Source organism: Mobula birostris, chromosome 3 (genome assembly GCF_030028105.1).
Source record: "Mobula birostris isolate sMobBir1 chromosome 3, sMobBir1.hap1, whole genome shotgun sequence".
In the NCBI taxonomy this organism is placed as follows: domain Eukaryota; kingdom Metazoa; phylum Chordata; class Chondrichthyes; order Myliobatiformes; family Myliobatidae; genus Mobula; species Mobula birostris.
In genome coordinates, this window is record NC_092372.1 from 170,994,519 (window position 1) to 171,006,715 (window position 12,197).

At 37.2% G+C, this 12,197-nt stretch overlaps 1 protein-coding gene across 8 annotated transcripts in view; it reads left to right on the top strand.

The window, feature by feature from the left end:
* kat2b (K(lysine) acetyltransferase 2B) overlaps nt 1–5,159 on the top strand; it is a 115,077-nt gene extending 109,918 nt beyond the window's left edge. For all 8 annotated transcript variants that reach the window (XM_072253676.1, XM_072253669.1, XM_072253670.1 and 5 more), the window contains one exon: nt 66–5,159. In XM_072253676.1, the coding sequence (XP_072109777.1) occupies nt 66–259 (194 nt within the window). In that variant the 3' untranslated portion in view covers nt 260–5,159. The remainder of the gene's footprint in view (nt 1–65) is intronic.
* The last annotated feature ends 7,038 nt before the right edge of the window (nt 5,160–12,197 follow it).

Genomic DNA, 12,197 nt, shown 5'->3' on the forward strand with positions numbered 1-12,197 from the left:
GAGGATATATTTGCATTAGATTATGCATTGTGATAATATCTTCCTTTGGTATGATTGCTTTCAAGATCTGAAGACAATGAGTGAACGTGTCAAGAACCGTTATTATGTGACAAAAAAATTATTTATGGCAGATATGCAGCGCATCTTCACAAACTGTCGAGAATACAATCCTCCAGAAAGTGAATACTTCAAGTGTGCCAATATCTTGGAAAAAAATTTTTACACTAAAATAAAAGAAGCTGGACTGATTGACAAATGATTTCAAGTATTTGGTGACCTGATAAGCCTGCTCGTTTAATGTACTATATAATAATGTACTATATACAGTGGGCCTGTTACAGTGCTTACCAGTAACTCTAAACAACAGCTGTTTGGGAAATTGTTAATCCAGTCAGTTACAATTCAAAGCACATTGGATCAATTGTATGCCAAGAGCTCTCCTGAGAAGTTATTTCCACGTTATTGTGTTGAGGCCTGGAAAATGCCTGCTGATTATACAGTGTTTGGAGCAGAGGTATGTGAACACGTGCTAATACATTGAGAGATGATTTGTTTGCGGAAACTTCATGTATTCCTTTAGTGAAACTACTGTTAGGTAGGGGGTAGTGTGTTTCCATGCTGGGTTAGAAGGCTGGTGGTAGTGCACTCATAAACTTGAACACATATCATTGGAGTGTTTCTGCTGTCTCATTTATTAGCACTCAAATTTACACTTGTCAGTTATATTTGCATTTCTTGCCATTGTGGGGAGGCAAAGAAACAACAAAAATTTAATTCACTAAGGCATTATTTTACCTAACTGGTCTGCAAGTATTCTTGAAGCCCATGATTACTACTCTACCTCATAGAAGTGACTAATGAGCAAGATCATTAAGTCTTCTTTGGGGGTAGGAGCTCTTCCCAGTGAACTTCTTAAACACTGTAACTATTAGCCAAGATCCAGACAAAAAGGATCTGGTTTGACAGATTGCTAAGAGCTTTTGGTACTCTGTGCTGTAAAGCTGTGGAGTGGAATTTTGGACTCTGTTTCACATGCTAAATTGTGTGATATTTGCCTTCAAGATTTGATAACATCGTAGGTAATAATGGAACTGAATTTCAGATTGGAGCTTCTGTATGCAAATACAATAATATTACATGTTCAGCATTGTAACTGGGGACAGATTTCTAACCCAAAGGCTTCAGCTATTTAAACACCAAATAAGCTTGCAGGCTTCTAACCCTTGGCTATTAGACATGCTCTTTAAGGGAAAGGTATCTTCTTGAAATTGTGAAGCACAAATTCTTACATGAATTTCTGAATATTTTGGTTTGAAGGAGAGTGTGTATAAAGGTATCTTTCAGTATCAATAACAGGCTGACAATAAAAACAAAATAATGTTTAAGATGAAATATAATATCCTCAACTGAGATAACATAATAGAGAAAGTTTTCTATTCAGAAACAAGTTACATGTTTTAATTTGCAGACGGTACATTTTAAATGTTTAAAATGTTTTAAATTTATATGGGAGGAGAACATTTCCAAACTATGAAATTCTCTAGTTCTACAAGCTGAGGAAAGTCATTGTGTATTTCTTGTAACAGTCTGATTTATACAGACTCCTTACAGTAGGAAGATAAATTTATTTTTGGAATTTTCTGTGCAAATATCACAAATTTTTGTCTATCGGTCTGCAAGATGGTGTTATTTGGCCACATATTTGTACCCAAGTCTAAACAGATAACTATATTTAACTCCCCTATTCTCCTTAACTTACCTTTTCTGCCATTGTAGTAACCATGTTACATTCCATCCTCGATAAAAAACCATTCGGGATAGTTTACATATATCATGAAGGATATTTTTATCCATTTCCTTTTAGTTCTTATGCAAGTATATAGAGATGAAAAAATTGTTTCTCTAAATGTAGGGAAGAATCTGCAACTGAAATTATAAGAATCTTGTCCTTGTGAAGTTAGATCTAAGGGGTTTGCAGAAATTCAATGATTTTGAACCCCAGTGGGAATACTTGGTAGCCATCCAGAAATGCTGGAGAATGACTTACTGACCTGATTGTTGAAGTCTATCTCCAAGCCCATGACTAAGTGGCAATGCAGCTATCCAAATCAGGTATATGGAAATCAGCGTCCTGTTTGCCATTTTAGGATAGTACTGCGCCAAGAATGCACCTCACAAATTGTACTCTGTTTAGTATTGCTGTATCTGGTAGGCTAATGGAAGAGGAGTTTAGAAGAGGCATTTACTATTTTGGTACAATGGGTGCTGACACAGTGATGAACAGAATATTCTCCTGACCTTCATAAAACTGGCCTTACTGCTCTTTCCCTGCTCCAAGACCAAACTTATGTCCAGTTTACCATAGAAACTTCCAGTTAGTTTGGACGAGGATGATAGTTTTCCACTGAAAGCCCAATGGCTGCGTAATGCAGACAGCAGTCAAAATGGTCCATGCCTCCCTTGCCAGCTCTGTTGGGCAGGTAAAATCTACTAGTTTTATTTCAGTTAACAGACAGATTTACTCAAACATCCACCACCAACCCCTCTTCCAATAAATATTTGGTTGCAAAATAAGTATGTTTTATATAATTAGTGGAGATACTTTAACCTGTATTGCTCTAAAGAGTTCCTAACCTTTTGAGTTCCGAAGTAAGTTGTTTGTTATTACTGTTCAAATGAGTCACCCAGAGATAGAGACATCACTTAATAATTTGGGATAACGTTATATTGTTTATTAAGGGTAGCAATTTTTTTTAAGATCATACTTTTTTTTCATCCGAATTGGGGAATTACTCAAACAAATATAGAAGGTTTTGCAATCTCAAGCATGCAATTACCTTAATGGGAACAGTAGACATTCCTCACAAACAGATATTTTAGAACTGTCCTGATATAGCAACTCTGTAATTTGTAAGAGGAATAGGAAATAATTCATTCAATATCTGCCTTTTAAAACATTATGATAAATGCTTGGCAATTCTATGGAAAAAAAAACAAATTACTAAATTAGTTGAATTCAAGTGAATTCCTAATACAGTTAACCTTACGTTACATTTTAGCTTACCAATATTTTAATTAGTTAACAATATTTATATAAATGTCTTATATCACTGTCAAAAAAAGACCAAAATTAGAGAATTGAAATTGTTTGATGTTCTGAGTCAGACAGGCATAAAACAAAATTGTGAGGGCCACATATAGTCATAGAAAAGTACAGCACAGAAATAGGCCCTTTGACCCATCTAGTCCATGATGAACCATTTTGCTATTCCCATGGACCTGCACCCGGACCATCGCCCTCCACACCCTGCCATCCATGTACCTATCCAAACTTAAACGTAGAAATCAAGCTTACATCCACCACTTGTGCTGGCAACTCATTCCACACTTTCATGACCCTCTGAGTGAAGTATCCCCTCATATGCTTCAGTGATATATACATTTTCAATCAAAGCACAAAGAGTTTTCATATTACTAAAAACAAATAAATAGGAGCATTAAATTTTGTGTGTATGTGTGTGTGTGTGTACACATACACACACATGAATATAATTCGATACTTTGTATTTATTTACTTTTGCTGTTTTGGTAATGTGAAAGCACCTTGATATTTTGATTGAAAATGTACACATCATTGAAACATTACTACCAAGTAGCACATTCTAAATCTCCTCAAAATCCAGATGAGTGAAAAGAAAAATAATCGATGATTACGGAAAAGTACATTAACATACAGAAATACTAGAATATTTACATTTGGTCTAATTGATTTGCTTGAACTTAAAGACTGGAGGGAAAGTTGGTGAGTTGGTGGTGTAGGTAGTATGGAGGTTGGTCACCTTCCCTACACATTAATTAGGCTTAATTTCTAAAGTATTCAATATTCATGGTATTTTGCCTGATTTGTGCATTGGACAAGCAAAACTCAAAATGTTAGTACAATTAAAATATAGAGCTAGAAAAGACCAAAAATCAGTATTCTTTTATAAACTAATTGGTGGCCCATCATTACTGAAACAGTAATAATTCCTAATTGAAAGCCATGCACATCTTTGTTTGGATTGGCTCATTGTAAAGCTAAGGGTATTGCAATAATATTAAGAGCCCTCAAATTTCATTGGATCCTATTTTCAGTAAAACTAGAATACTGCTCTGCAGTAGTAAATACTGATGAACTGTACTTAAAATGCTCTTATACATGTCAGATTAATTCAATTTTGAACCATTATAAATCACATTTTTCCCATTTCAGAGTTTAAAATTTAATTTGGAAAATGAACTATCAAATTTAGCCTTTTGCTACATGTTGAGTTCCCATTCATTACAGAAAAGATGTATCTTGTTTCTTCACATTGTGTCTTTTTAATTACAAACTATTTAGTTTGTCCATTGGAGCTGAAGAGCAAATGTGACTTGTTTATGTGTGGTTAAATGAAGAATCTAATTTTCTCTCTTTGTGGAACTTTTCCATGAATATGGAATTAGTGATCATGAGACCTTAAAAAGGCAAGTCTCAACCAATGATTATGTTTGTGGTATACTTACAAGTGTTAAAGTGTATTTGCTAAAAGTAACCTTATTTTCTTTAAAACATTGTTGATAGAATTTCTAAAAGCACTTTGTTACTAAAATGGTTGTGGCATCCCATTGTTATATAAGAGGATGAATATTCCAAAAATGTTGTTTGAGAAGGTGTTAAAATAATCAATTATATTGTTACTTGCTAAATCCACCTATTGGACCTGTGGATTCCATTTTCTCAAAATTGGGGTTAATACAATATTTGAATGTGATTTAGTTAAGACAATATTCCAAAGCAAACTAAGATTTAAGATGCCATGATTTAAGCTTGTGAGACTTCAGTCCTCCTCAAATAAGTTGATTGCCATTCTTAATTGTTAGAACATACTGAACGTTATTTAGATAAGTGAACATCAAGGTTTTTATTTAAAATGGTCTAGTGTTTTTCTATTTAAAAGAACTGTTTCTCCAATAATGTAAAATTAGAATGTAAACAAAGGTATGACTAACTTATTAAGAATTTTTCTAAATTTATCTTGTTTTTTTTTCATTTTTAGAGGAAAGGAGTAGATTTTGTGCAATACTTTAAACTTCACTTTTGAGGTTTTGTAAATTTTTATATTTACTACTTATATAGTACATGTCCTTTTGTAAAATTAATATATTGTACTAAGAAAAATAAAGTAATTTTCAAATGATCAACTTCAACATAGCCTACTTGTACTGTATTTAGTTTCTCTTCCCATCCATCTCCTAAGCTATTTGAATTGGATATAACTATATTATTTTGTACATGTTTTTTTCTAAACTTTACACTGCTATTGTAGAATATTACACCACAAACTCCATCCTGCAGGGCTATAAAGCATCAGCCATTGAGTTTATTCAAAAGAGACAAATAGACTTTTGGATAGCAAGATAATCAAAGCATGTGTGTTTAGGCCAGGAAAATAAATTGAGGTAGAAGATCCCTTTTGATCTTGGTGAATGGCAGAACAAGTTTGGGCCAAATGGCTCACTCTTGCTTCTGACTCTTAACATCTTTATATAAGGCATTACTAGTGATACTTGGAGAATTATCAGAATGGGTAAAATAAGGTAAATTCAGAATAAGAGATTTTTACTTAGAGTTGAAAATAGAACTCCATAAGAATTGAACTTATTCAGTATGGATAGTGCCCATTTCATACAACCTTCTGAAGCTCAATGTAAAATACAAAGTTGCTGGACGCATTTATTAATCTAGCAAATTCTTGAATATTTGAACATTGCTGAATTAAAATGTTAAAATAAACCTTCGTGGTGTTTTGCAAGCAGCAAGGTTGATGAAAACTGCTAATCACTGTTCTTCGTGATGGTTCTGTATATTCTATTCACACTAAAGAAACTTGCTGAGGTGATTCACATGCAACTTTGTTTATCTACAATGAACAATAGAGGGTCAGTGTCCTTATCAATATCTCAGACTAATCTGCAATATCAAAAGTCACTGAAAAAATTAGATCACTATGCCTAGGGTGCTTCTGCCTCACAGAGTCAGGCTTATATGTCATGAAATTTGTTTGCAGCAGCAGTACATTGCAATATATTATAATTTTTAAAAACTATAAACTACTATATATATATATATATATATGTAGAAATTAAATAATTAGTGCAAAAAGAGAGGAAAACATAGGGAGGTAATGTTCATGGATTCAGAAATCTGATAGCTGAAGGGAAGAAGCTGTTCCTGAAATATTGAGTGCGTGTCTTCATGTTCCTATACCACCATCCTGATGGCAGAAATTAGAAGAGGGCACATTTTGGATGACGGGAGTCCTTAGTGATCGATACTGTCTTTTTTGAGTTATCCACCTTTTGAAAGCATCCTCAATGTGGGGAGACTAGTGAACTTGATGGAGCTAGCTGTGTTTCCCACTTTCTGCAGCTTGTTCCAATCCTGTACAATGCCTCCCACCAAACCCCACCCTAAACCAAATGGTGATGTAACCAGTTAGAATGCTGTCCATGGTACATCTGTAGAAATTTGCGAGTGTCTTTGATGACGTACCAAGGGTTCCCAACCTTTATGTCATGGATCAATACCATTAAGCAAGGAGTCCATGACTCTAGGATGGGAACCCCTGTCGCTGTCATGCCTTCTCTGTAATTGCATCAATATGTTGGACCCAGGATAGATCTTCAATGATGTTGACACCCAGGAACTTGAAACTGTTCACCTTTTACACTGCTAATACCTCAATGAGGGCTGGCATGTGTTCCCTCGACTTGCTCTTCCTGAAGCCCACAATCATTTCCTTGGTCTTACTGACATTTGAGTGCAAGGTTGTTGTTGTGAATTTGCTCAAGGCTGGAGATGAAATGCACTGCAAGCATCTGCCACTCCATTCAATAACTATATCCACTGAAGATTTTAATGTTGAGCCTTGTCACCAATGTTAATCTTGCATTGTTCACTAATGTAGCAAACAAACTCCAGTTAGACTTCAGAAAACATAACATATTATTGTATGGAAGGGATTGTTACAGTCCCATAACCAAATCAATAAAATTGTAAAATAAATGGAGCTAATCTGAACTCTACTTTATCAACAACTTCCCATTGGCATAAAGTCCGACTGCATTACAGGCAATATGACAATACTGAATCTAAAGAATCCCATTAATGAGGCAATGTGTATCAGCCTAGTTGAGCATTTGCCTAAATGTACAGTTTGAAGGTGAAAATTGAAACTTATGTAACCTCATTGTTGAAATGAATTAAAACAGTAACCTTGATGGAGCATTATAACCTATGATGATGCTGCTGAATACACGGTATTATCATTATTTCAATGCTTAATAAACTGTGGTTCCCGCTGTAATAATGATTATCGGAATGAGTCTCTTTAGATTATTTGGTATGACACAAGGGACAAAACCCTAATGTGACATTCTCTCAGCTCACTACACAATAGCAATACATTTGGAAGAGAACTCTACTCACAGCCAGGTCTTACTTGTGTAATAAATCATAATCAGAATCAGGTTTATTTTCATTGACACATGTTGATTCAAGGCCCTAGTTTGGTGTAAGACAGAATTGCTATAAATTACAGAATAAATAGTGAAAACAAAAGCACTAATGGGCATGGCCATGGACTGTCCCGTAATCTGATTGCAGAGGGGAAGAAGCTGTTCTTAAAATGCTGAGTGAGAATATTAAGGTTCCTGTAGCTCCTGTCCAATGGTAGTAACATGAAATAGACATTACCTGGATGGTGACCATCGTCAATGATGGGCACTGCTTTCTTGAGGTACCACCTAATGAAGATGTCCTTGATGGTAGGGAGGGTTGTAACTGATCAAACTGGCTGACAATGCAACACTGCAGTTTCTTGTGATCCGATGCACTGGAGGCTCTGTACCAGGCAATAATGCAACCAGTCAGAATGCACTCCACCACGTACCTAAACAAAGTTTGGAAGTATCTTTCATGACACACTAAAACTAGAGCCACTGGTATGTCTCCTTTGTAATTACACAAATGTGTTGTGGACAGGATAGATCCTCCGATGCCGATGGCCAGGCTGCTCACCCTGGTTTCCACCACCAATTCTTCAATGAGGACTGGGTGCATGTTCTCCCAACTTTCCCTTCCAATTCATTGGTCTTGTCAATATTCAGTGCAATGGTGTCAATCTCACACCTACATCCCTCCATTTTACCATCTAAAATTCTGCCAACAATGGTGCCATTGGCAAATTAAAAGATGCTGTTTGAGTTGTGCCTAGCCACGTAGTCATAATACCATAAGATATAGGAGCAGAATTAGGCCATTTGGTCTATTGAGTCTGCTCTACCATTTCATCATGTCTGATCCAATTTTCCTCCCAATCTCCTGCCTCCTCCCCATATTTCTTCATGCCCTGACCAACCAAGAATCTATCAACATCTGCCTTAAATATATATAAGGACTTGGCCTCCACAGCTGCTTGTGGCAGAGAATTTCACAGATTCACCAACCTCTGGCTAAGGTAATTCCTCCATTCTAAAAGGACGGCCCTTATTTCTGAGGCAGTGTCCTCTGGTTTTAGACTCTCCCACCACAGGAAACATGCCCTGCACATTCACTCTATCAAGACCTTGCACCATTCGATGGGTTTCAATGAAGTCATCACTCATTCTTCTGAATTCTAGTGAATACAGGCCCAGAGCCATCAAACAATCTGCACCTGCAAGCCATTCAATCCTAGAATAAGTTGTGAACCTCCTATGAACCATCTCCAGTTTCATCACATCCTTTCTGAGGGGCCCAAAACTGCTCATATTACTCCCAAGTAAGGCATCATCAGTGCTTTATAAAAATCTCAACATTATATTCTTGCTTTTATAGTATGTTCTAGTCTTCTTAGAAAGAATGCTAACATCACATTTACCTTCCTCACCACAGACTCAACCTTCAAATTAACCTTTAGAGAATCCTGCACAAGCACTCCCGTCCCTTTGCACCTCAGTTTTTTTGTATTTTCTCTCCATTTAGAAAATAGTCAACCCTTCCATTTCTTCTACCGAAGTGCATGACTATACACTTCCCAACACTGTACTCCATCTGCCATTTCTTTGTCCATTCTCCTAATCTGTCTGTCCTTCTGTAGCCTCTTTATTTCCTCAAAACTACCTGCCCGTTGACCTATATTCATATCATCTGCAAAGTTCACAACAAAGCCATCAACTCTGTCATCCAAATCATTAACATATGAACTCTGGTTAGGCCACAATTGGAGTACTGTGTCCAGTTCTGGTCACCTCACTATAGGAAGGATATGGAAGCATTGGAAAGAGTACAGAGGAGATTTACCAGGATGCTGCCTGGTTTAGAGAGTATGCATTATGATCAGAGATTAAGGGAGCTAGGGCTTTACTCTTTCAAGAGGAGGAGGATGAGAGGAGACATGATAGAGATAATAAGAGGAATAGATAAGAGTGGACAGCCAGTGCCTCTTCCCCAGGGCACCACTGCTCAATACAAGAGGACATGGCTTTAAGGTTAGGGGTGGGAAGTTCAAGGGGGATATTAGAGGAAGGTTTTTTACTCAGAGAGTGGTTGGTGCGTGGAATGTACTGCCTGAGTCAGTGGTGGAGGCAGATACACTCGTGAAGTTTAAGAGACTACTAGACAGGTATATGGAGGAATTTAAGGTGAGGGTTTATATGGGAGGCAGAGTTTGAGGGTCAGCACAACATTGTGGGCCGAAGGGCCTGTAATGTGCTGTACTATTCTATGTTTTATATAACACAAAAACACTGGTCACAACACAGACCCCCTGTGGAACACCACTAGTCACTGGCAGCCAGCCAGAAAAGGCTCCTTCCATTCCTGTTCTTTGCCTCCTGCCAGTCAGCCACTGCTTTATCCATACTGTAATACCACAGGCTCGTAGCTTGTTAAGCAGCCTCAAGTTGTCAAAGACCTTTTGAAAGTCCAAGTACACAACACCAACCGATTCTGTTGTCTATACTGCTTGTAATTTCTTCAAAATATTCCAACAGATTGGTCAGGCAAGATTTTCCTTTGCGGAAAACTATGCCAACTACCTACAGCCAATTTTATCATGTGCCTCCAAATACCCCAAGACCTCATCCTTGATATTCAACTCCCCAACATCTTCCCAACCGCTGAGGTCAGACAAACTGGGCTATAGTTTCCTTTCTTCTGTCTCTTTCCCTTCAACAGTGGAGTGACCTTTGCAATTTCCAGTGTTCCAGAACATTTCCAGAATCTAGTGATTCTTGAAAGATCATTACTAATACCTCCACAATTTCTTCAGCCACTTTCAGAACACTGGGTATACACCATCTGGTCCAGGTGACTTATCTACCTTCAGACCTTTTAGTTTCCCAGGAACTTTCTCCCTAGTAATGGTAACTTCACAACTCCCGACACCTGGAACTTGATACTGCTAGTGTCTTCCACAGTGAAGCTGATGCAAAATCTGCCATTTCCTGCTCCTCCATTACTACCTCTCCAGCACTGTTTTCCAGCGGTCCAATATCCACTCTCACCTCTTTTACACTTTGTGTATCTGAAGAAACTTTTGGCATCCTCTTTAATATTACTGGCTAGCTTACTTTCGTATTCTATCTACATCTTCTTAATGATGACTTTAGTTTCATCTGTTGGTTTTTAAAAGCTTCCCAATCCTTGAATAACTTGCCACTATTTTTTGCCCTCTCTTTGGCTTTTATGTTGGCTTTGACTTTTGTTAGCCACAGTTGTGTCATCTTGCCTTTAGAATACTTCTTCCTCTTTGGGATGTATATATCCTCTGCCTTCTAAATTGCTTCCAGAAATTCCTGCCACTCTTTTCCAATCAATTCTGGCCAATTCCTCTCTCATTCCTCTGTAACTGCATTTACTCCACTGTAATACAGTACAGATACATCTGACAAATATCAGTGTGAATTCAATGCACCCACAAAACATTTATCATGCTCAGCAGGAAACAAAATTACCATAATAAAATGAAATTCAAAATGCATGCAATGCACAGAACAGGTAAACAGTGAAAACCTCACGGTTTTAGCGACAAGACCTTGGTAGTGGCAGAGTATTCATTAGTTTCGAAGCCTGAGAGAAGAAGCTGCCTGCTGCCCAGTCTGCTTCTCCTAGTCCTGACCTTTCTTGCTGAAGTCAAGGATTCAGTTGCAGAGGGAGATAGAGGCCCAGGTTTTGAACCTTCTTAATTGGTAGTGAAGGGATAATGGTGTTGAAAACCAAGCTGCAGTAAATAAACATCAAAAAATTTGAAGCAACGAGACAGGCCAACTGATTGTAGTAAGACACTCAGAGTTTAATAGCTGGTAGAAGAGCAGGTCCTTACTATGGAGCCTTTGTTTTTCTATCTAACACCCTGGGAAAGATTTCACTGCTAACATAATGGTCTTTCTGTAGGGAAGTGTTTGGGTTATGGTTAGAGATAACGAGTACTTTAGAATGAGAGCCATCCAGTGAAGGGAGTGTGTCATATCCCAAGTGACAAAGCCTGATCATCAGAGTGACTTAGGTAAGTTGGTTAAGGAACTGTAAGCAGCAATAAATCTTGCAATGCCTCTACACTTAATTGGTTCATTAGTACTTCCTAAGATGCTGTACAGTTGATGAAATGGAAAATGGAGAAAATGAAATAGAAAACTGATGGAGGTGGACAAAATTAATCAGGCCTGGACTAGGCCAACAATGTGGTAAAATGTTAGTGAAGGGAAACAGAAAAAATGGTAATGGGACTTAGCCTTAGAAACCACAAAAACCTGGTATTGCACTGAAACCCTACAGCCAACATTCACTAAGAGAGACTCCAAGTCTCTCTTTGTAGGAAATAGAGGAAAGACACAAGAAATTCAAAAGACGATTATGTCATTTCTGGATAGGTAGCAAGTGTACTGTGAATGAAAATAAAGGTGCCAATGCTGGAAGTTTAAATTGCAGGCATAAATGCTGAGACACTTAAAAGTTAAAGCAGAATTTGCAGAAAGAGAAACAGTTAACATTTTTGTTCAACAACCTTTCATCAGAACTGGGCAACATACTTTGCAAGTTGTGCTTATAAATTTCCTTTGCAACTGAGAGATTGAACATCTAGGTATACATTCCAATGTCAAATAGAAATGTGAATTGAGCACAACAAAAGCCA